We start from the raw sequence: 26,042 nt of genomic DNA on the forward strand, positions 1-26,042 counted from the left end.
CCTCTCATGGTTTGGCCATCATCTGGAAAGAAGACTATACACTATAACACATGGTTCTTTTTTAAAGTGTCAGAGACTCTTTAAATGAATGTGTGTCTTACAGACTAATAACTTTTACAGATGATAGTACTGGCATATTTCTAAACTAAGTGAATTTCATCTGGGTAGTAGGCAATTATTCTTTAAGAGGTAAGCCCTATATTGTATGATCACAAATGAAGCCCGTGGTATTTTATCAAATTGGATAAGACCACTCCAAGTTAACACCTCATACCGTGTGTGTGTGTGTGTGTGTTAATCTGCACCTGACCTTAGGAGGCTCCATTTGCTTACTTGTATAGGAAGTAGTCTAATTAGAAGAGTGAAAGTTTGCCACTATGCCCAAGTACCAGTGTCCTCCTCAATCTTTTATCTTTCATAGGCTATGGTTGCTAACAGTGCATTTTGCATCATTATTTTCAACTGTTTCTTGACACCTAACAATATTATTTTAAGCTCCAGCCAAGTAGATTTCTAATAATTATATAATGTCTCTTGGTAATGATCTGCTGCTTTAGCTATACATTCTACTTTACCTTTCAACACAGACTTGATAACCTCTCATTTACTAACTGTAATTGAGGCGAATTCAGCCTTGGCTAATTAGGGGCTCTTAGTGTCCCCTCATACATGCTATTCCTGACGACATACCAATAGAGTCAGGGTTCATTTTCATTTTTAAATTAAGTAATAAGTATGTGCGACTTAAAAAAAAATAGAATGTTTGAGGACTTACAGTTATTTTACAAATAGCAAGTCTAATGTTCTACTGAGGGTGTACAAAAGTGAGAACAATTTCTTGACTAAAACACAATGCTTTGGAAGCAAGCCTACAACCAGGCCAGATGCTCAGGTGCTGGGAGGACTACCTAACAGGACAATTAAGAGACTGTACTGTGAATGCTGGCCTCCCTGGATCTGCTTTAGTTAGCTCCGATAATTACTGAAGTTACCTAGGCAATCTTCTGAAGTTCAGCAAATGAAGAGGCATTAAACTGGGGAGTATCTTGGAGATGAAAAAAAGTTCTATCTTTACTTACTGGCTTAACAACAGTTAAGCTTTGCAGGGGTCACCAAGACAAAAACATTGAAGATCTTCAGAAAACAGCCCTCCCTCCCAACAACGACTGTATCTAGAGGGGACTCTCTGCAGAATGGCTCTACCTTTTTTCTCCATCGAATATCAATGTTCTCTAGCTAGAAAGAAGCATAACAGAAATAATGTCAACTTACCATTCTTTTTCTGTTCAACATTTTTGAAAATCACCACATAAGCAAAAAAGTAAAAGAGAAGTTGGAAATAAAACATATGCCCGTCAACTCAGACCAATTCCAAGTCAAAGCAGAAGTTGCTAATATGGTTTCAGTATTTTGTAAAAGAGCCAGCTGGATAGATGATAATTTTTCTACCCCTGCAGGGCATCAAAGCTTTTAGGAAATCATTCTTTTCACACATATGAACACATAGCTTATTAAAACAGATGATACTTTTATTGTAAAACAGCCTGGAAACATAAAGTCAGAACGATAAGGTTCACTTTGACCACGCAGTTGCACAAACAGCACACACGGACACGACAGACCACGGTGGAGATGGTGACGTGGTGGGACCTTCTGCTACTGCCACAGCTGAAGTGTCACCACGAGGCCCGCGAATTGCTGTTATGAAAACATTTGCGGTAACTTGCATAATTAAATGAAACTGCCAGAAAAGCATTTCTAAAATGCAGAGAAGATGCATGTAAATACACTTCAAAGAGAATACCAGGTCCAGAATGAGCACTGGGGCGCCTTGCACAGCTGCGCCACTGTCACAATCCAATTTCCTTTGAACTGAGTGGTCACAGTTACAAGTGAATGGCGGCACTGTTATTGAGTGCTTTCTTAGTTACCTTTAGAGAAACCCCATCAAGAGCCTAAAACTAACTCCTCCCATGCCTAGTTGTTATGCTTAAATGAAGACCTTAGTAGTGACAAAAATAATCACATACATTTTTCGTGCACATCAATATTTTAAATCAAAAGTGTTGAATGATCCGTGGTTGGGTGGGCTACTTACATCAAACAGCTTTTCTATATACATTTCTTCGTTGACTTTTTCTCGAAGAATATCCTGGTTTTGCCGAACAAACATAATGTAGGTGTCTGCCAGATCCATCCCTGGTTTCTGTTGTATGGGAAAAGCATGAGGAATTAAGAAAGAAGTCATTTCTCATTTCTGAAACTTTCATTTACTAATATTTTGATGGCTGTTGAAACTGTTCGCACCTATGAAATATGTTTACACCAAATCAACAAAGACTAACACATGTCCAGGTTTACCGCTGATCTTTACCGCTTAAGGTCACATCCATTGCTGTTACGATGATTAGGAAGACATGGTTATAGGCTTGGGCACACCTTTTAAAGGATGTTTATTTCACGTTTAATTATTTGTATGTGTGCATCTGTGTGTGGGTATACTACGTGAGTGTAGGTGTCCTCAGACAGCAGAGGTGTGGAAATATCCTGCTGCTGCAGACTATAGGCAATTGTGAGCTGCCAAATTTGGGTGTCAACAAGTAAACTCAGGCCCTCTGAGGACAGTGTGCAGCCTTTACCTGCCGAGACATCTCTCCAGCCTCCCATACATACCTTTTTCAAAAATGAGTAAATTGAAAAGTCACAATCTCAAGAAGTATAAATGAGGAGATTAAAAGACAACTTCTCAATGGAAATATTATTTCTTAGTTATAGGTATTATACAGCTGACTTTTCATTAGCTGCTACTGGCTCATCGATGATAGGAAAACCATTAGCTGTCTTTGATTTGCCTCTTTTGAGTGTACAAAGAATACAAAGTCAATGTTCTTACTAAGATTTGTAAGATAGTAGGAAACTTGGGAAAACGTTTAATACAAAGTAAAACAAAACCATTTTTGGATGGCCTATTGCTTCTACTCATTACTCACCAACACTATCTTACAGACGTCTTTTATTATAGAAGTGCAGTGAGAATATCAATTCATTCATCTCTTAGGTTGGACCAAAGAGGTGAACTAGCTATATTATCTAGCATTTGGTATTTTCTCCTGCTACAAGAGGAAGGGTAGTTAGCATAATTCCTCTTTGATAAATCAGGATGAGGGTCAAAAGTCTTCAGGGCTGCCAAAGAAATTTCCTTCTCAACTTATCATTAGCTCTTTCTCAAGCTTTGTATGTAGGCTGACTGATGGAAAAATCATTTCCATCACTTACATCTGGGGTCGACTCAACCCCAGTATTGAAGTGTTTGATTAAAGTATAATGTTAGTAAGAACATGACAGTAGAACTGATGGCTGGTTAAGAGAGTTAAGCCCACACCATCCCACGGACACAGAATGTACTTACAGTGTTTACTAACAGACTCACTTTTAAAGGTGAGCACTGAAAGAAGATCAAGTAAAAGAGGACTCGAGCTACCGAACTATTACCACTTCTGCAAAAGCAGCACAGGGTATAGATCTGACCGATGGCGGCCTGGTGTGAACATCTCCTCGTGAGGGACAGAAAGCTTTCACTACTTTATGCTTTTTTTGAGGAGGGTGGATTGATATGTGATATGCTGTAATAAGACGGTCTGTCCTTAAACCATTGCATTTATAGGAACCAGCTATTTCATTTCAGTTATACACATCAGACCTTATGTTAGATGCTTACGTTTCTGTACAGTAATGATAACTGCTTTTATTTTTATTTATTTATTTTTGGGACAGGGTCTCTTGTAGCCCTGGGGACCTTGAACTTGCTATGCAGTTGAGAATGATTTTTGAGTTCTGATCCTCTCTGCCTCCATTTTCCAAGTGCTAGGACTGACACTGTGTACCACCATGAGAGCTTATGGAGTGCTGGGAATGGAGTGCAGGGTTTTTTTTTTTTGTTTGTTTGTTTGTTTGTTCGTATTTTGTTTTTGTATACTAGGCAAACCTTCTATCAACTGAGTTATACCCTCATCCCTGATAACTTGAATTCACCTTCAAGTGTAGAGAACAGAAACTTCAGAAACTTTTGCAGCATAACCCTGATATAATTAAATTATGTTAACATCTAAAATAACCATGTATGCAAATGTTCTCAGAAGCGTCTCCTCTAGGAACATCCACACACGATGTGGGCAGTACATTGTCAGCCTAGTGGAGGCAACCAAAGAAGTTCAACCAGTGTTTGAAAGTTCAAGTAACTACAAAGATGGTGGTCAAAACTCCAAGCTGCTTTTGTTTGGGGTGGCGAGGCTAACAGATCAGTCTTCACGTGAAGAGGTGGGGTCATTTACACAAAGATTACCAGTCCTGGTTCTACCGGGACAAACGGCTAACATGGCAAGTATTTTTCTCTGTGCCTCTCAAACTTTGTCAAAACACTGAAAATGAGAACATTCAGAAAGCATGCTGCCATGGAGTGAAAATAATATGAGGCCAATTTTCTTTACTTGCTACCGAGGGAACTCAGCATCTGAGTTTCAGGCAGGTGCCTGCAGACAAGAAGCTATGACACCGATAATAGCCAGGCATCGAATACAGCCCACTCCACTGGAGATGGGATGGAGGCTTGCCTTCCCTCATGTCTCCCTACCCAAACTCTTTTTTTTTCTTTAATTTCCACCTCTCAAAACAAAAGAAAACTATGCTTGGAAGTTTAATCCAATCAATCACTTCGTCCAACAGCCTCAGTGGAAAGCCAGTTACTGCCAGGAAGAACAGTGGCCAGCTTGTTTACTTTCATAGAAACTCCTGTGGTCTTGATCACTTCCAAGATAACAAGTGACTTCATAAAACATTGTCCAGGAAGAGTTTATCTTTCAGCATCTAAAACCAGCAAACACTCTGTAGCTTGACCATAAAAGAAAAGCGAATTTTGGTTCCTTACTGGCAGCCTCCAGCGATGTAATGCTGAACACTGGAGTGAGTTCTGCAACTTTGTGTGTGGGGAAAAGCTCATCCAAGTTTGTATTTTCAAAATCACATTTTCTTCGTTTTTGGCAAATTAAGATGTACTTGCTTGGAAAATAAAGCCTAGACTTCTTAACATTCCTCATTAGCATTACTCCTTCCTTTATCTTGGCGCTGTTTACCTATTCTTGAAACTGTGACATATGGGAATTTCACACCTAGTGAATGTATTTTCATGCAGTTTGTGGCATGAGACTATAATCATTAAGAGAATATACACAAGTAAGAGTAACTGCAGCACCTGGTGACATGTTCCAATTAGAGTTATAGTTCTTTAAGACACTTTATCCTTCATTTGGTGCACGAAGGGTAATTATCTCTGATAAACTGCTGAAAAGGATGCAATTTTCCTTTTAAACACTTTCTACCTTCAGTACAAATGTGTTTGGATAGAAGACATTATCACTGGCTCAGTGCTCCTTTGTGCCAGAGCTCTTGTAACGTGGCCGTGGAATATACACATTTGAGAAGTCACTGCTTCTAGTTGCAGCATTAGCTGTTATCTTATGGGCCTCAACAAGCCTGAGAGCTAAGCCCTCCGATGTTAGCTGTTTGGTTTGGTTCGGAACGTGGATGAGACGGATGTCTGCAACTGCACTGTGGAGGAGGAGGAGGATGAGGAGGAGGAGGAGGAGGAGGAGGGGGAGGAGGGGGAGGAGGAGGAGGAGGAGGGGGAGGAGGGGGATGAGGGGGAGGAGGAGGAGGGGGAGGAGGAGGAGGAAGAGGAGAAGGAAGGGGAGGAGGGGGAGGAGGAGGAGGAGGAGGAGGGGGCGGAGGAGGAGGAAGCTCCGAATTCTCACACAGAGGTGTGCCTTCCAGTTCCACCAGGAGAGCACACTGTGAAACGCCAATGATGGGCTCCCACACCTTTTTAGCCAAGAATGCTGCATCCTACAGCGCCATGCTTAGACATTGTGTCTGTATTCGTAATTAAATTATAGTTTCCTTAACGAATATGAGAAAATAACAATTAAAAGCCACACGGCAAGTGCTCTATTAAATACAATTTGGGAATATATATATATTTTTTTCATATTTTCAGTTTAAACCTCTGAAGCCCTCAGTTCACTGCATAAACTTTCCCACTTTGCTTATTAGGACAGTTGTCTCTGAACATAAAAAATTTCCAAGTTACTTTTACTCTTCTGAGCAGGAAAGGCAAATTTTGGCCAACAAAGCTATAGTAAGAGGACATAGAGATAAAAAAAAAAATTCCCTCACGAACACAAAGGAATCAGGAGCCATGGAAGGAAAATGAAGTATTTTAAGGGGAGTTCTACTGACATTGGTTTACAAGTAACTGAATAGTCAGGGAGAGAATGAGTAAGGGTGTTGTCTCCGGCATGATTTTTTTTTCAACATTAATTACTAGTTAACGCAGCAAGAGGAACATACCACTTAAAAAGAGAGAAAAAAAATTCCTTGCTAATTATATGCTGCAAATGCTCCTACTTCCTGCTGCTCTACCTAATCCCACAGGTGCGAGTTTTCACTTCCCTATTCATGGGTAAGTGGGTACGACACGGCAGTCATTTTCACAGTGACAGATTTAGATATAGAAGAAGCTGCTTAACCTTCCACTGGAGGTTAACGATACACTACACAAACACTGTCATGGTGTCTGTTTAACAAGGAGACACACTTTAAATATACCATTCCTGCCTGAAAGATTAACTAGAAGCTACGGTGTAATTGACTTAGTTTAAAAGTGCACTTCTCCCCTAAAAAAAAAAAAAGAAAAAGAAAAAGAAGAAAACCAACTTGCATTGGAGAGACAATCTAGAGTGAAACTATGCTCTCCTCTAATATATGATCTGTAGGGCTTTGTGAATGAAATTCCATATTCTCTCGTATATTATCACTGACAAAGTGAAAGGCTTGAGACAAGAGCATGGCTTTGGAATCTGAAAGTGTCACAGGAGCCTTTTGTAGCCCAGGCCAGGCATGTAAGACTCAATAATAACCTAAAAAGCTGATTATTGGGAGACATATAACTGTGTTGGTGATTCTTAAGAAATAGTGTATTTGTTCACTGTTTAATGCATACATTTCATTATTTTGACATTTACACATCAATTTCTGTGTTTTGTATTTCAATAAAAAAACAACAGCATTTTGAAAGCACTTACTTTTGCATATATGTTCTCAAAAATCTTAGACAATAGTTAGGTATTCTTGTGATGATGCAATAAATACGTACTTAATTTGCCTTTTTAAAGAAGTAGCACAATTATATTGTACCCGATAGAACGCCAAAAGAAATGGAGTCAAAATCATCAAACTAGACTGATGCCAACTTTAGTATTATGTTTACCTCTAGAGAGAGGACTAGCTTATGGAAGGGGTAGAGAAAAGACATTTAATACCACAATTTGTAAGGATATGTTCTTTCAAGACTTCGAAATATATTTTCTATTTTTTAAAACAATGAGTCAAATGTTACTGATCTATTAACATATATGACCCTAGGTTAGGTCTCTAGTATCACACCCCCCCATCCCCCCCACAGAGACAGACAGAGTGAGAGAGAGAGAGAGAAAGGGGGGAGGAAGGGAGGGAGATTTTATGATTCTATTAAACACCATTATGATTTTCCTGACCCAAATACTCGCTGTGCAAGCATGAGGAAGTGAGTTCAGATCCCGATTACCTGAGATTCCCAGCTGCACATACCTACAATTTTCCTATGTGTGTGTGGGGGGTCGGGGGGAGAGGTAGAAACAGACAGATACCAGTGGCTTCTTAGGCGGCCAGTTTTTCTGATCAGCCACTCCAGCCAAAACGACAAGGTTCAGGGGGAGACTTTGTCTTGGAAAATAAGGTGGAGAAGTAATTGAGCAAGACAGGTAAACACCAATCTGTGACTTCCACACATGCGCGCATATGTTCACAACTACACAGAGAGACACACACACACACACCACACAACAAACACCACAGACACAAAAGTGGGAAAATATGAGTTAAAGATGGCACAACCTTTACAATACTTTTTCCAGACTTGGGAGCATGTAATGAAATGTTTTAAGGGTGTACATTTCAGTCAGGCCTGGACTGCCGAGGCAGGGCATCCTTTCACTGCATAGCTTGTGCCCTGGGGTCCTTCTGTGTGGACCCCCAAGTCATCAGTGAGAGTCAGAGCCTCACACAGACTCTGAGAATACTGACCAGACTCTGTGATGGCTACGTTTAAAGCTCTTGTAATGGAAGTGGCCACACTGATTTCATGCAAATGGAAGCTCCGCATTATTTCTTTAAAGGAGTGACATATTCTAACATGTCTAGAAACTGTTGCTATCAGCATGTGTGCCCCAACATTTTTGGCCTATTATTGGAGATGATCTTTCCAAGAAAAGGCTATTTAAACATTAAGAGGAACACTAGGGTTGAAGCCCCATGAGCTTTACCCTTCAATATTAGCACTTGTATTGGTGTCATCCTTGTTCAGGTCATGTTTAGGCAGCCATGCTGATGAGTCAAAGAGCTACGTGCAAACAAGGAACACTTGGAGCAGGAGAAACAGTCTTCCTCAGGGAAGAACCCACCAGTTGATTACCCAGTATCAAGTGGTGTGCCCTGATATCATATACATAGATGTCACACATGGGCTGAGCATGTGGTGTTTATATACTTAGGAATACACACACAGATAAATGCATATATGTATATATATATATACATACACATATATGTTGATATACATACACAGTTATACATGTGTTGATATACATACATATACACACATCCACATATATAAACAACTAAAACTGAGGCCATGATTTTGAGAGTGGGGTGCATAGAAGAGGCTGGGGTCGGGGGGGACAGGAAAAGAAGAAAATGATGCAACTATAGTTTCAAAAAATAAAAATGTATTAAAAACAAATAACTAAAAATGAGAAAATAAATTAATAATTAATGGTGCCCAAGGAAAGGAGGCAGAATGAGTTTTTCCACTCAGATTTTATGAATGGCTATGCCTTTTCCGTTAAGGCTGAGCATCTGGAGTCTTTCCTGCTACTTCTGATCAGCGATAAGCATCACCAGCACCACCTCCTTGGGAGGACCAGCTGCTCAGACAGTAGCCTCTAACCAGGAATGTGCTAATACTCTTATGAGATGTGAGCCCCGCACCCTTAGCATGCTGAATGCCCTGATACCGAGGCAGATCCTCTCTTCACAGTGATGTCTGTTAATGTTCCCTGTGCAGACGGAACGGCATTGTTTACTAAAGTCATATGAGGATTCGAGGAGGTGAAGCCAGGAATCTGGGTGCTACTTCACACTTAGTTTTGAAGGCTCAGAGGACCTGGGAATGATTTAGGTAATTGGTAAAAGGAAGCCTGAAAGTGCCAGAATTCTACTTGTCAGGGACAGGCCACTGATCAACTGAGCTTGGAAAAGAAATAACAGCGAAATGGAGAAAAACCAAACCAAACAGAGTGAAGCAAAAATAGCCACAAGGGAGTGAGGACAAGAGAAGCCAAGCTTCCTGCAAGCGGTACACCGCTGCTCCCTGCTCCATGGTGAGCACACAGGAAGCACGGAAGCATGTTCCCCAAGCTGTAAGGCACTGAATGCTTAGGTGACCTTATCTAAATAAGAGACACTATCAGAATCACATATGTGAAATGGGAAGGAGCAAAATGTCAGTGATCCATACATCCCACAGGGTACGTATGTATCTACATGCATATAGGTACGTATACACACATATGTGTGTGTGTGTACGTATGTGCATGCATGTGTATGTGGACACTTGAGGGTGTCCCATTTCAGGAACTGTCTACCTGCATTTTTTGAGTCACTGTGCGTCATTGTCACTGTACATGGGTTTTCCATGTTGGCTTACTCTTAAAAAGCATACTGATACACTCCTTGGATCTTCATAATGACCCTGTGACATGGCACAGAGATGATACGAGTGTCATTAATGCAAAGGAAGGAAGATGGAAGCCACAGGTGAGGCAGCTGGCAGTGGACCAAGGAGGGAGCTGAAGCTGGACCTTATGTCGTCTCTACCATACAGAGCTGAGTTTAGACCCCATATGGGGAGCTCTGAGATTTCATGTGTTTGGCAATGAGCATGAAGGGAGAATGTTTGAAGGCTTGCTACTGAAGAGTACACGGATACTGTTCTCTGGCCATCTTATCTGTTACATTTGGTTCCTCTCAGGATAAACATCACTCTCCTCTTCTTCCCCCTCTTTTATCCTCATACGCTACTATTTCCAAGTTTCTTAGATGGGATCCTTGGCTGTTCTGGCAGCTTTCTGCAGAAGTTAAAAGGGCGTGTTGCTTTTAAATGACTTATGTGATGTGTCCGCAGTGATACAGATACAATCAACGAATGTTGACTTTGTAGAACGTAGTCACTAGATTTTATTTTCTAATCAATGGTAATATACGATAATAACTAACACTTACTGAGTACTAATTGCACTCTAGGAAGCCTGCAAGTGCTTACTCACAATAAGCCTGTAAGAGGTATAATTATATCTTCATTTAATAGACAAAGAAATTGGTGCCCGAGGTCACACTGATAATATAAGCAAAATGATGGATGAAGAATTCAGACACAGGCAGCCTGGCTCCCCTAAGGAGTCGCACTACTTGATTAGAAAAGCATACTCCACATTACTGTTTCAAATGATGCTTCACAAAGGCTTTTATTTATGTTAACTTTGTGTGTATGGTGGGTATGCATGTTCCTGAGTATGACTGGGGCTTGTGTTTGCCATGGTGCTGGTGTAGAGGTCAGATGATAATGGTGGCACCTTATTTGAGGCAGGGTGTCTCTTTTGGTCTTCACTGAAGAGAATGCCATGCTAGACAGCCCACATTCTTCTGGGGATTTTCACCTCACCGCAGCAATGCTGAGATGGTTTTGCTTGGGTCCTGGGGATCTAAACTGAACCCAGCTCCCCACCCTTGAGAATTAAGTGCGTTGTCCTGCACTACTGCTCAGTCTCCCATGCCTTCTACATTTTCATTTTATTACATCTTAGCTTATTTATTTTGTATGCATGTGTTCATGCTTGTGCATGTGGGCTGTGTGCATGCATGTGTGGATTTTATATATTACAGTTTATTTTTAAAGACTACAGTTTATTCACTTTGTATCCCAGCTGTAGCCCCTTCCTTCATCCCCTCCCAATCCTGCCCGCCCTCCCTCCCTCTTTTCCTCCCATGCCCCTTCCCCAGTCCACTGATAGGGGAGGTCCTCCTCCCCTTCAATCTGACTCTAGCCTATCAGGTCTCATCAGGACTGGCTGCATTGTCTTCCTCTGTGGCCTGGTAAGGCTGCTCCCCCTTCATGGGGAAGTGATCAAAGAGCCAGCCACTGAGTTCATGTCAGAGACAGTCCCTGTTTCCCTTACCAGGGTACCCACTTGGACACTGAGCTGCCATGGGCTACATCTGTGCAGGGGTTCTGGGTTATGGACATGCACGGTCCTTGGTTGGAGTATGAGTCTCAGAAAAGACCGCTGTTCCCAGATATTTTGGTTCTGTTGCTCTCCATGTGGAGCTCCTGTCCCCTCCAGGTCTTTCTATCTCCTCTTTCTTTCATAAGGTTCCCTGCACTCTGTTCAAAGTTTGGCTATGAGTCTCAGCATCTGCTTTAATGCCCTGTTGGGTAGAGTCTTTCAGAGGCCCTGTGTGGAAGGCTCCCGTCTTGTTCCTTGTTTTCACCCTCTTCCTGTGTGTGCATGTGATTGCAGAAGCTAGTGGAGGCTAGAGATGTCATAACCCCTGGAGCTGTGGTTACAGGAAGTTGGGAGCTATCCTACAAGCAAACTGGAAACTGAACTTGGCTCTACAAGAGTAACACATGCTCTTAGCGGATGTAACATTTCTCCCACCTGGGGTGAACAATACTTCAGTGTTACCAAGCTTTTGATTTGGGACTAGCGCTCATGTTTATAAGCCAATGTAAACAGTCTCCTCTTGGTCTGCAGTTGGCTCTCACTCTCACATCCACACTCCTTTCTTCTGGGGATTGTGACAGATTTACCACAACGAGGTCTACTTTTGTTCTGTCTTGTTTTAATTAAGCAAACTGGTGTGGTGCTATAAGACTGTAGTCCTAGAACTTGGAAGGCAGAATATGAGGATTAAGATTTATTTTAAGGTCACAGTGAATTTCAGACCAGCCTGGTCTACCTGAGACCTCGTCTAACAGCTACTCCAAATTTTAAACCTTTGCAATCTTTACCAGCCTGAAGATGATGGTGAGGTGCAGCTGCTAAACTGCTCATAATATGCTATGATTTGCTAAATTTAAAGATTCTCCCATTTTCCCTCTCTTCACAGGCTTCTCATGTGCAGGGTTCCACTGCATAGCCTTGGCTAGCCTGTGACTTGCCTGGACAGGCATGCCTTGAATTCACAGAGATCTCGTTCACCTAACTGCTGCCTTAGAGTGCTGGGATAAGAGACCTATGCCACCATTCCCGGCAAAATCATTGTTCTTACTAGGTCTCACTCATCCTCAGCTGTGTGGTAATTCCAAGTGAGTGGACCCTGAGAGCATGAATCCCCCCTGCTCTCTTAGAATAGAAATACTTAATTTCATGGGTAATTTTTATTTTATACTGACTCAGTATTTCTACAGATTTGTTTTCAAAACATCTTCCAGAAGTTGATAGTATTGTGAGAAGGTATTGTTCCTTTCACAGATTTTTTTTTTCTAGCACTTATATTCTCATCAGCTCCTGGGGAACATCCTTCACTTGGAGGGACTTAAACAGATATTCAGAATTCAAAGAGTAGAAGCTTATAGTAGGATTAATACAAATTATATACCTCCTTCATCCATTTTATAGAAGGCTAAACTGAGGTCCCTTAAGTAAAAGCTCAAGGCCATATAGTTGGCCAATTGTCCAAGGCCACATAAAATGAATTAAAACTCAGCCATTACTAAGTCCTAGCTCAGTGAAACTCTGTATGAAAAGAACTAATTAATTAATTGTTGTGTGTGTCTGTTTTTGCGTGTGTGCATGCTCGTGTGCATGCATGTGTGTATGTGTTTGTGTGTATTGAGGTCTAGGACAATTAAAGGGGTCAGTTCTTTCCTTCTACCATATAGGTTTGGGGGAAAGGATTCGGGGTTTTAGTTCAGTGGCAACCCATCTCTCCAGCCTCACTTCTCAATTTGTTAAAGTTCAACTGATCAATTCTTTCCACAAACTATGGTTTTGGTATTGTATTGAAATATTCATCACTAAACCCAGGTGATATTTGCTTTTATATTTTCCTTTAGAGGATGCATATTTTTGTACTTTGCAAATGGTTCTATGATGCTCAATTTTTATAAAAATGGAGCCAGTGCCCCCTTTCCTTAAAAGACCCATTCAGACAGATACATTCACTGGAGCATGAACCCAAAGAATAATATTAGCTAGCAGGACCCCATCGTTCTAAAATTGATAGGCATTTGCAATAGAAATGCAACTCCAGGTCTGAGGGAAAAAGTCATCCATTCGTAGCCTGACCTGAGTAGGGCATTTCTATGGGACAGACAGCTCTGCTCCATGGGGTAACTTGATTGACCAGTGACCACAGCACTTGCAGCTTATCAAAGCCAGTGACAGGTATGATGAGGGGGTTGGGAATGGTCAACAGAGCACTGCTTATGATGGCATGTCTATATACTACTTTATTCCCAGACTCTGAGCTGCCAGAGGTATGGGATGAGCAGTCTCATTAAGAACCCCTGGTCTGGTGCACACTAAACACAATTTTATCAGTGGTTTCAGTGAAGACTTGATGGCTTTTAATCCAAATAATAAGAGTTGTTCAGATAATGTGTGCATTTGAATAGGAGCCATGATAGAGATCATCATATATTTGAAATACTACCCTGATTAAGAAAGAAGCAGAACTGGAATTAACAGGCAGAATTCACAGAAGCGCAGAAGGTCAGTTCATCATACTTAAGAGTAGGCTGCCTAATGGCCAGTTTGCAATCACTGAACTAACTAAACTGAGCTCAGAGACTCTTTGAGAAGGGTGTCAAAGGATGCTCTTTTTGCACTGAGGAGAGGGAATCAAGACTCTGCCTCTCTCAGCTAACATTTTATGGAGCAAAGATGATCTAGCTCATAGTTACATTGAGAGCTTCAAAAGCTCCAGAGACACAGGTAACTATGACATCTGATTCTATTTAAATTCAAGAAAAAATCTATTATAAGATGCATAAGTAATACAATAAAGTACATGTGTACCGAATGGCTGGACTTTCCGGAGACATAAAGTATAAAAATTTCCCCTTGATTCTCCCATTCTCTCCTTCATGCATGTATATAAACCTATTTATTTCCCAGTACTGCCTCTAAGCACAAGACAGGCAGGGCACAAAGACTTCCTTGGGAGTCATTCGTTAAGTAAAATGCTCCAAAGAAACCCCAACAAATGGTGGGAATGTCCAGGGCCTTTTATTTTAGAATGTCCACCTACGAAGACAGCATCAGGCATGCTGGTGACCAAATGCAGGTAAGCATTTTAAACATAAGAACTGCCTCAGTCCTTGTTCAAGGCTCCACAGCTGTCTTGCTGCTCACATTCACACATGTGTTCCAGATCTAGAGGAGACACTCAGCATGAAGAGCCGAGTTACACCCAGCACCTCGCTACGTTAAAGGCTATTCACCACGCTCGACTTCTATGAAAACTGATAACATATGCTCAGATGCACAATTAGATCAGTTTAGGCTTTGATCATCTATAATCCATATATTTGAATGTGACAGTAATGAAATTTAAAGCCCAAATTAATTCACTACATCTTTAAAATACTATACAAAATTGGTTTGTGCATTTATGTGGTGCCATGATTTCCACTCCTGGTATCTTAAATTTTGAACAAATTTATAGGTCCTACATTTTTTCCAAGAAGTCTTTGAAAAACCATATGTTTAAACAAATGACTACTGATTCTGTCACTGCCACCTTTGCATTTAAAAACTGAGTGTATTGACTGAAACTGAGAACCTTTACTGCTATTTTAATTCTTACTAGGAATTTGTTAGTTTCATATAAAGAGAGAGGAGACCAAGTACTGTTTTCCATAGTGTAAGGCATTCACTGTCCCATCCCCACTGTCTGCAAGTTCTTTTTGGAGCTCTAATGTCATGTTCTCGGGATGAGCTAACTTTCTGACAGCTTCCAAGCTGTAGGAGAAAAACTAAAATACACTGAAATGATGCTGCCAGGGTTTCATTATGAGGGTTAGTGATTGCTTAAGGAAAGGAAACTGCTCCCCAAGGGGATGGTATTGGTTTAAAGAACTGAAGTTATTCAGCACTGATTAATAATGATGAGGAGCTTGGGGAGAGAAGGAAGAGAAAGATGGGTGGATGGAAGGGGGGAAGGAAAACAGATTAAAAATACTTACAGGGACATCAACATATTTTGCAGCTGCTTTCACCTTAAAAGGGAAAGAAAAGAATAAATTATGAGAATTCTTAACTGCTACCTAAGCACTATGGTAACTGTTAAAAGGCAACATGAGAGAACTCGTTGAAATACTTACAGTGAATGACAGAATGGATGAAAAGAAAGTGCCTTCATCATACCTCGACAGCTTAGACAGCACTCCTTCCAACACTGAAACAAACTGCAACAGAGTTCATGGTGAGTGAGCAGAATGTTTCTAAGAGCAGGGCAGACAATTTGTAAATGCACACACACACACTAAACTGACAGCTGAATTCAGGAGGACTTGTCATGTTTGTTCTATCATTGTGAACATGAGCTCCAAGATCCTTTCCCACTGCTGAAAATAATATGTTGATTTCTAAAAATGAAAAGTGAAGAGTTACTGTACATTTGGCCCAGGGTAGCTGCAAATATAGCCTAAAATTATAAATTTACTTAAAACATTGCTATTTTTCTTTTTTGCAATTGAACCATTTTCAATTGTCAATTTTGTAGATGACAATGTCATGCTACAATTTCTCTAGTATCTTAACAAGCATTTACCGACTGTTAATTGGGCATCCAAGGACTGCCCTCTCTCTCTCTCACACACACACACATACACACTCCTGCAATCATGGATTGACCATTGGGAGTTGGATACCCCTGCACATGAATAAAGAAAGTCCTTCATCCAGTGTAGCCCAGAGGAGGCAACAGGTTGGACATTCCGATTTAAAGCATAAATAAGTAGAAATCATTTTTCAACTTTAATATAGACACTAATAAATTCAAATCATTTGAGAAATGTTTCACATGTCTAAAACTTTTTTCTTTTCCTCTTCTTTCTTCTTCTTTCACACTCCTTTTCTCCCTCCTTCCCCTTCTCTCTTTTCTGATTTTTGACAGGGTGTTGTGCGTCCCATTCTGGCCTTGAACTTCCTTATATTGTTGAGAATGACTCTGAACTTCTGATCCTCATTTTGAGTTCTGGGATTACAGGCGTGCATCACCAAGCCCACTTTATTTGATACCAAGGATCAAAACCAGGCATTGTGTATGTCAGGTAAGCAAGCATCCTACCAGTCTGACCTATGTCACTAACCTGGCCCCCTCATTCATATGTGTGTGTGCATGTGTGTGTATATATGTGTATATGTATATATATATATGTATAGTGCATTTATATATGTATATATATTCATATGTACATATAAATATATAGACTACTTTTTCTATATACTACTGTATATATTGCTATATATACATATCTCTGTGTATATATATATACATATGTGTGTATATACATATACATATGTATAGATATGATAATCTGTCTCAAAACATAGTTATATGTGTATGTATATATGTATATATATATATACATATATATATGTCTACTTTGAGACAGATTCTCACTATGTAGACCCTCAGTGGCCTTGGCCTGGAACTCACTACGCAGCTCACAGAGATCAGAGATCCACCTGTCTCTGTCTCCCAAGGACTGGGTAAAAGCACGTGTCACCATACTCAGCGCTGAAACTATAAACATGCACATATATGTACATACAGTCATTGCTTGAGTGTATCTGCCACAGTGTGTGCATGGAGGTCAGAGGACAACCAGTGGGGGTTGTTGCTCTCCATCCAGCATGTAGGTCTCATTCTGGGATCCGAGTCAGGCCGCCACGCTTAGCTGCCAGCAGCCAAGTCACTAAGCCACCTCACTGGACAATTTTATATTTCTATAATTAAAAAATTCAGTAACGTAAAATTGGAAAGTCTTATTTTATTGAGTAGAAACCTGTATCTGACGTGAAGATCAAAGGGAAAAAATAAATAAGGTCATATAAACCTGCTTCTTTCCTCTGTGCTTCTGAAATAATATGTGCTATTGACAAATTACATACTCCCAAAGGGGAAATACTGACAAGATTTTTTAAATACGAAAAGGGAAATTAACGAAGGCTGTTTTTTGTTCACATAGCAGCTTCTTCAACAAAGTGATAATAGTTCCAGGGACATGGCTTATTAGTCTCTGGTGACCAAGGAACTGACTTTGAGTGCACAGGAGATAATGTTTTCTCTGTGGCTGATCAATTACTGCAAAATAATTTATGCAAAAGAAACAAAAACTTCCCCATAGGCTTCTTCCCCACATCATTTGTATATGATGTAAGAACGCAGAAACAACCATGCAAACTGCAGACGAAAGTCGTTTTTCTCAGGGAGAATCACATTCAGCTAGGTAGCTGGTCTCAAGAGTTCTAAACAGTGAAAACCACAAAATCAGAAATTACTCAGGACTCAAAGTCTACTTACTGCTTTCTTCCTGCCCATTAAGATTTCTTACCAAGCTCGACTGACTGTCAAGCTCAACTTAATGTGGTTTGCCGAGATCCAGAAGCCCAAGCCTCCAGGGCTCTGTCAGACCAGGGGAGGGGAATTCCAGACTTAATGGCCCTCTGTGGAAAATGCCTCATCTCTTACAGCTCAAATCTTGAGAGTAAGTGTGCGCCAGGTGATCTCATTTGCCACAAGGAGCAATGACTACCATGGTTACCGACAACCCGAGCCATCAAAGGCGCAGCACCTGATCCTTGGTGTGCAGTCACCCTGCTCACACAGGGGAACAGTGCCAAGGGTAAAGTCGAGGCAAAAATCCTACAGACGGACGTGGAAAACAAGGCGTCAAGTTGTAGCTCTGCAGCTGTCGGGATGCTGGGTCATTCTGCTTCTCTTGCCTCATGGGGAAGATGAGGCTGCCCAGCTCACCTGACAAGGATGGCACTGAGAACTGTGGAGGCCATTAATACGAAAAGATTGAAACTGGAAGATATTGAAAAGAGATTTTTTTTTTGTTGTTGTTGTTTGCTTTCCAAGTCAGGGTCTCACTATGTAGCCCTGGCTGTCCTGGAACTCACTATGTAGACCAGGCTGGCTTCAAACTCTGAGATCCTTCTGCCTTTGCCTCCCCGGTGCTGGGATTAAACACAAGCACCACTCTGCCAGGCTAATAGAAAGAATTAGCATGCTTGGTGTAATCAGTTAAATTATAGCCACTAGTGTTCTGAATATCAGAATATGTTGAGTCAAAACCTAAGTAGGACTTTTCAGTGACAAGGAATAACAATGAGTTTGGCTCACAGACAAATAGTTCTGAGTCAATGAAATCTATGGAGGTGTCTATAAGGACAGAATAGAATTGAGGCTGTCAGATCATTTGAATCCTGTCTGCTTTGAGCGCGCGCGCACACACACACACACACACACACACACACACACACACACACACACACATTGGATAGCATGGATGAAAGGCTTTGAACACAGATGGTCTGCAAAAGATCCCAAGTTCTTCACCATCCTACCACAGAACTGAGAGAATTGAGATGACCCAGCACAAAATGTGCCCAAGCACCTAAGAACTCTTTGATGAATGTAATTTTTGTTATAATTATCATTAAACACCTAGGATAGAAAAGACAAACATGAATGAGATCGAGGCCTTTCGTCTCAGGACTATACAAAGTTGTAGAAGGAAAAGACATGAACATAAATGGGTATGACATGAGCCAGATGTGGCGATGTAGTTGGATACATGGTACACAGAAACTGGAGAAAAGAAAGAATGATTTTGAAGGGGAAAAAAAAAGCAAACAAATAAAACAACCCCATGACACAAAGTTTGGACTGCAGGGAGGCAGAAATGAAACTGACCCTTAGCGAGGCTCTTGGATAGGAACTGAGGGAAGAAATTTCTCTGCAGAGGCACCTGGTAGCCTGTCTTGCCTTCTCTGTAAATATACAGCATTGCTGGACTACAGCAGAGGAAATCCTATGCATGGTCCAAGCCATGCCACATGCAGTATTCTTTGCCTCTCTTTCTACAAGAGCAGGGAGCCTCTGTTTGGGTTCCTCCCTGTCCCAAATGGTCCCCAGGGCGGCGCAAACACAGGAGAGACTCCAAGGGCTTACCGAGATTGCACCCCTGGGATCAACCAAGTGAGCCCCACAGTTCCTCCAGAAAGGTTTTCTTTGTAGGATTGTTGTTGAGGCCCCACATGTCGGGAGAGCTACCTTCCAAGCCAGACTTTATTAAAATCAAGATTAGTCATAGCATATTTTTCCATTTGGCTTTTTAATTGCACAAAACAGCAAGGATCCAAAGAAATCCAGTTAAGTGCTGAGCTTCCTTGCGGCATCTTTAACTGTTTCATGTGAACTTTCTTCGTACAGCTCTGGGAGATTATAAATACTTACAGATTTGCCTTGTGCCTTCTGCTCTCCTGACCGTGCTAGGTGTGAAGGAAGCGTTGCGATTTCTTTGTTTCCCTGCTCTTTACTGTGGGTGTCATGCACTGGGTTTGTTTGAGTAACATTTAACACTTGGAGTCTGTCTGGGTAATTACTGCCTTTGCCTCATGATACATACTCTCAAGGAAATGCAAGATGAAAGCACTCTGAAATGGAACAAAACATGAGGAGTGCCATAAGGCACAATGGTTTAAATATCCTGTTGAATTTTAAGAGGACGTAAGAATCATTGCAACAGGGTGTATGATTCATATATTCATAGCAGGATATAAAAAGCATAAATTCTGAGAAGTGAAGGGGACCACAAACTGCTGGGTTCTTCACACGGTCACTGCTTTTTTCAGCCATGAATTAAACAAGGGAGGGATACATCATTTACACTTCAAATTTTAATTTTTTCCATAGAAAGGGTAGTCATCCATAGGAAGAAGAATCGAGAAAAAAGTACATATTAGTTTAGGTAAATGTGAGTGAGACTTAGGATACTAACTAGCAGTTGTTTTCTTTAGATCAGGACTAACTAGTATTAAAATTTCACACACAACCAAATAATCAGAGCCCGAAAGGAAATGGGCTTTCTTCCCTAAGCAGTATCACTAAGATGATGACCCTTTCTCTTGTCTTTTTCCAGCAGAGAATCAATTCCCTTAGCTTTGTTCTGAAAACATCTTTCTAGGTCACAGACATCTGTGAGAAGAATGTATAGTACTTGACAGTATATATTTATTGATAAAAAAATTTTTTTCCTCAAAGAATCTCTCCTGCAAGAATCTCCCCTCTGACGGTCTCCAAAACATCACACCTAGGCCAGATGTTATCAAATTCCCTAGACTGTCTTTCCTCATTGTTCTCTCTTCCTTTGTTCTCCCCAATGCAGTGACCTGCCTAACTTTCTACCTGTGAGTAGCCCTTAAAGGCGTTTGCCATTCCTTTTAAATACATCCTTGGATTTAATCAAGTACCTTCTGCATATATGGCTTTGATCCAAATAAGCAAATTTAATCAAAATTTTACCAGGCTGAGTTGGCAAGATATTTGTATTTTATCATCAAGGCTGTCAGGTCACATTTATTCTCTGTCCACCTTATTTCTCAGAGGAGTTCAAGATAAAGCATTCCATGTTCTCAGAAAAAATGTATATGCACACATTACTTTATGAATCTATATGTCTATATACTCCATGAGAAAGTATTTTCCCTCCGGTACCACCCCTTCTTCTTTCCTTTTCAACAGTATTTTAAGATCAAGGAAGTTGAACATTATCACGATGCTCTTTTAGATCATACCAAGACTAAGAGTGCCCCAGTAACGGGGGCACATCCTGACAGTTGCTCACTCTCTTATTCTTGGCTCTCTTACTTCTTTGTCCTGACCCCTAGTTTTTCTTTGGTATCACCATCACTACCTACAATGAATGCATCTTCATCTCCACTTATAGATAGCCTCTTAGCCACCTGTAGCTACCTGTTCAAACCAGTCTCGTGGTGTGCATGCCAGTGTGGAACAAACATCAAAGGAGCATGTCCTTGGCCTGGCTGGTACAACCCCCACACAAGAATGGGAGCTGTCACTCATTCCCTCTGTGGTTCTTGACTTTCGCGGGGTACTGTGGAAAGGGTACAGGCTTAGCAGCCACCAGGGTTCTCCAGGTACGTGCCTTCCTACCTCAGTTGTCTGTTTTCTTATCTGTGAAATGGGGAGACTGGAATGTGGGCATCAGGTCTACCCTAGGAGATAAGACCACACAGGTGGGGCTCCAGAACTCCTTTCGGTCAGAGCAGCTTAACTTCAGAACTTGAGTTAGTATTATATTTTTGCTTTTCTTACTATCTCAAAATTTGGGCGAGTTAATTAGTTTTAAACATATGGTAGAAATAAATACCGTATTTAGTATTAGACTCAGATGTAGCATTCCACCTGCCATTTTACCCCTTGGTAAAAGTGCTCTCCGTTCCCCTGTGCTGAGAGCACCTCTGTGTCATGCTTCTTTCAAGCCTGCCCTTCCCCTCTACTCTGAGAGCTCTGGCAACATCCAGCACTTCAGGCCTTGGAGTAACAGCTACCGAGGGTGTGTCATTTCAAATTATCACATTGATAATTTCAGCCCACGCACTTCCTCTCGCTCCTCCATATCCAAGGCTTTCCACTGGGCACCTCCCTTGGATATCTCAAAGGTAAGCTTAATCATACTGTGACCCATAATATCATCATCATCTTTCCCTCCAAATCTGCTTCTCTTTGTAGGGCACCAGAGTCACGGAATGACACTTGATTCTTTTCTGTGATTTGTGTCCTACAACCAAGGGTAGCTCTTAATGTGTGCTGCCTCTGCATTTTATTACACCCCGCTCACAGTTCATCTTAAGTGCTTGGGTTAGTTTCCTAGAGGTCAAAGTAATAGGCTTCTGCAAGTCTCTTTTCTACAGGTCATCCGATGAATCTTCTAATATAGGGCTGGTTAATTCTTCACCCCACCTGGCACCTCTCCCATCTTTCAGTGACTTCCTACTGCTCTTGGGATCAAGGCTCAAAACTCCTTAGCACATACTATCAGCTTCTCCTCACCTCTTTCAGCTTCATTTTACACCAGGCCCTGGTGCCTGCAGCGTCTCCTACCTAACTGCTATGCCCCTCTTTTTCTGGCTGACTCTTTCATTGTTTAGAATCCAGTTTCTGCTTGAGGAAACTTGTGCTGTTCTCTAGCTACAAGTCACTGTGTCATAAGATTTGTGACACACCACACATTTGTCTGGATGTAACTTAATGTTTGTTTGCTTGCTTTTCCCAGGGGTCAGAAAACTCCCCAAAGACCAGGACCTTGACTGTTTTGCTGGCGCTGTATCCCTGGCAGTGAGCACATTACCTGGCACACAGCTGCATCGTGAAAATCTGTGATGCTTCCAGGTCACAAGTTTCAACAATTTTTCTCCTCTCTTTTCACTAAAATCTTTTAGAACAATATATAATCTTATGAAAAGTGATTTATTTAATGTTCCAGATTATAAACAGGTCCAGAGCACTGACACAGAAGCAGGTTTGTTTAGTAGTTTCCAGCTGTATTTCCATCTTCTTTTAATATTCTTCACTCAATAAACACTCACTGTCCTGTGAGAAGTACTCTGCATAGGCTAAAGTACGATGGAGAAAGACAACGTAAATTTGCCTAGGAGAGTGAGATGGCTTTTAGGAAGGTAATCATAGACTATTTCAGTAGAATTATTTATGGTTGTGAGCCTAGCCTTTAACCAGCCAGCCCTATTTCAGAGCTTCAATAGGTAACTGAGAAATCACTGGAATTCTGGAAACACTACATCCTGGGAGAGAAGAGTGCTGCAGGAACAAGAGCAATTAGACTGAAAAGGTTCGGAGGTGAGGCCTGGTGTATGTGTGGACCTCTCCTAAACTCTAATCTCAGGATTGTTTAATCTTTAGTACGATATTACTCAGAATTATTAGGAATTTGTAGTAAAGGATACTGGGGCAGGTTAAGGTAAGAATGACGTCCTCTCAAACGCTGTATCATTATGACTTTATAGTGTCTCCTCAGTGCTCTCCAAATGCAACAACAACGGCTACTTATGGGACATTAACAAAGATCGAGCTCAACCTGCCGTTTAGAAGATGGTGGCAAAGCAACAGGCACAAGCGACAGGGGACAGGAATGATGGCACATGCAAAGGGAGCCCCTAGAAGCTGTGATGCACTTCAGTGACCTGCCTCGTGCTCTGACGAGCACTCTAGCTGCCCTGTGGAGACCTCCTGAGCAGACGGGAAACACGGCGGCAATCTGCCAGGTGTGGATGTAAATGAACACTGAAAAGAGGGGAGCAGAGCCTAGGATGCTGCAGAAAGGGGCAAGCTCAGAGGACTGACTCGATGGGCCCTGGGGTTCCCCCAGGGGAGGAGCTGTAGAGGGTTCTAGGAAGGCACAGATTCTGGGGTGAAGATGCTTTTACAGTGGGGTGACCTCCACTATCAACGGACTCGGAATGCAGAAGAGAAGCATTTAGGTTGGAGGCAACACGCATGTTCTCACAGAAACTGATTTGTGGAGGTAGACAGGAGGCCACTGGAAACATGGGCTTGTAGGCAAAACCAAGAGCAACAGTAGTAGCACATGTCCCTATTTAAATAGTACTTAAAGTGTCCACGCTTCTGCCCTAAGATTATCTGCATTAACTTTAAACTAACAGATACTGTTACCCATCATAATAATCCTGTGCCCATCATTTTAATAAATATTATTAATAATGATACTATCATATAGAGGGGAGCCAGAATTCCAGTGCTGGTCTGCGGTTGGATTTTGTCCATGATTCAATACTGCCCTTCACATATGAATGCAGTTGGAATCATCAGTATGCTGATAAGCCCCCCAAAACGTTGGAGAAATTTGTGGAGTAAGTTTAAAGAATGACTAACAAAGCCTAAGGAAACCAGCAGTTACTAACTAGAGAGAAGTGTGTAGACAGGAGCCAAGGATCTTTCCTAGATACATAAGGACACATGCTGAGTGCTTTGAAGACATCAGATGTAGACATGGAACTGACGAGAAGCAGCCGAAAGGAAGGAAGCATGGCTTCTTAGTTGACCAAACGATCAACTGCATTTATCAATATGCAGGGAATCATGATCATTCCGGAGGAGAGATCTGAAGTAAGCGTAAAAATGGAAGCACGGTTCTGTGAGTGAATGGAGTCATGGAAACAAAGGAGATACACAGTTCTTAGGAAAGAGAGAAGCAACTTTCGGATCCGAGGAAGAGGTGATGGGAAGGCCAAGAGCATAGAGGAGAAAGGCACTGGTAGAACACTAGACAGCAGTCGCAAACCCAAATCTAGCTGCCCAGGAACCAGAGGAGACACATATTGCAAGCGCATAGTTGGTCCAGAGAGCACAGGAAGCCCAGTCACTGCGGTGGTCCCTGTCCCAGGACAGTCCCATAGTCATAAAGCTTTATGGCTAGTGCAGAGATTTGCAGCGCACCAGCTTTACGGCAGCGATCCACGGCACTGGCCTCATCTGTAGAGTGATATGTCCAGGAGCCATTGGAGAGTGGGCCTTCTAGGGGGGCCAAACCATTCTGGGGATCACAAAATATACAACAATCATAACATAGGGTGCTTAGTGTCTCCTGCCAGGGTCTGGGTGAGTGAGGGTCCACCCTAAGCCCACTGAAAGGTTGAAAAAGCTAACAGTGCAAGCCATGGAGGGGAGGATGGCTGCGTTCCACTCTCCGTTGCAAATGTGAGACTAGCCAGATGTAGCATGTGGTTCATCATGGTCAGAAAACATAGAGACTGAGACCACTGCATTACTTGGTTCCTGTAGCTCACACCCTCCCCTATCCAGCTCAGAACTCAGTTGTCTCTTTGCCAGGCACACTTGCAGAGGCCTGTGCAGATATGACATAGCTTAGGCAGTTGTCACAAACCCAATGCCACTAAGGCCCCTGGAGAAAATAAATGGCTGCCTAGGGGGTTGTGATATATCCAAAATCAAACCATATAGGAAGGACCAAGGTTGGTGGAAAGCTGACACGCATGTGTGATGTACTATTGTAGTTCATTGAGAGCTGGAAGGAACAGAAGAGCTCAGCTGAGACTCACTGCCTGGAAAAAATTTTCTCCTCTCCAAGGTAAAAGAAGTTATCTTTTTAAAACTGATTTTTCTGCAAATTGCATGATTTCCTTATTTTTCATTGCAGAATAATACTCCATTGTGTGGATGTACCACAATTTCTGCATCCACTCTTCAGCTGAGGGGCATCTGGGCTGTTTCCAGCTTCTGGCTATTACAAATAAGGCTGATACAAACATAGTTGAGCAAATGTCCTTATTGTGTACTTGAGCCTCTTTTGGATATATGCCTTGGAGTGGTATGGCTGGATCTTGAGGAAACACTATTCCTAGTTGTCTGAGAAAGCGCCAAATTGATTTCCAGAGTGGTTGTACAAGTTTACATTTCCACCAGCAGTGGAGGAGGGTTCCCCTTTCTCCACAACCTCTCCAACATGTATTGTCACTTGAGTTTTTCATCTTGGCCATTCTGATGGGTGTAAGGTGAAATCTCAGAGTTGTTTTGATTTGCATTTCCCTAATGGCTAATGAGGTTGAACATTTCTTCAAGTGTTTCTCTGCCATTCGATATTCCTCTACAGAGAATTCCCTCTGATAGGCTCTGCCCTGCAGACTATCAAAACAGACACTGTGACTTTATGGCCAACTGTTGGGCAGAGTGCATGGAATCTTATGTAAGAAGTGGGAAATAGTAGGTTATGGAGAGGACAAGAACCCCACAAG

General features: G+C 41.7%; 1 protein-coding gene across 9 annotated transcripts in view; it reads right to left on the reverse strand.

Moving 5' to 3' along the window:
* Positions 1–26,042, reverse strand: part of Cadps2 (calcium dependent secretion activator 2) — a 520,278-nt gene that overhangs the window by 22,947 nt on the left and 471,289 nt on the right. For 8 of the 9 annotated variants that reach the window (XM_060374001.1, XM_060374000.1, XM_060374003.1 and 5 more), the window contains 3 exons: positions 15,539–15,622; positions 15,401–15,433; positions 2,099–2,206 (listed from right to left, as the gene is read on the reverse strand). In XM_060374001.1, coding sequence (XP_060229984.1) covers positions 2,099–2,206; positions 15,401–15,433; positions 15,539–15,622 — 225 coding nt within the window. Of the gene's footprint in view, positions 1–1,508; positions 1,699–2,098; positions 2,207–15,400; positions 15,434–15,538; positions 15,623–26,042 lie in introns of those variants that run through there. The other variant, XM_060374002.1, reaches the window with a different exon arrangement.

The sequence above is a fragment of the Meriones unguiculatus genome, chromosome 21 (assembly GCF_030254825.1).
Source record: "Meriones unguiculatus strain TT.TT164.6M chromosome 21, Bangor_MerUng_6.1, whole genome shotgun sequence".
NCBI classification, from domain to species: domain Eukaryota; kingdom Metazoa; phylum Chordata; class Mammalia; order Rodentia; family Muridae; genus Meriones; species Meriones unguiculatus.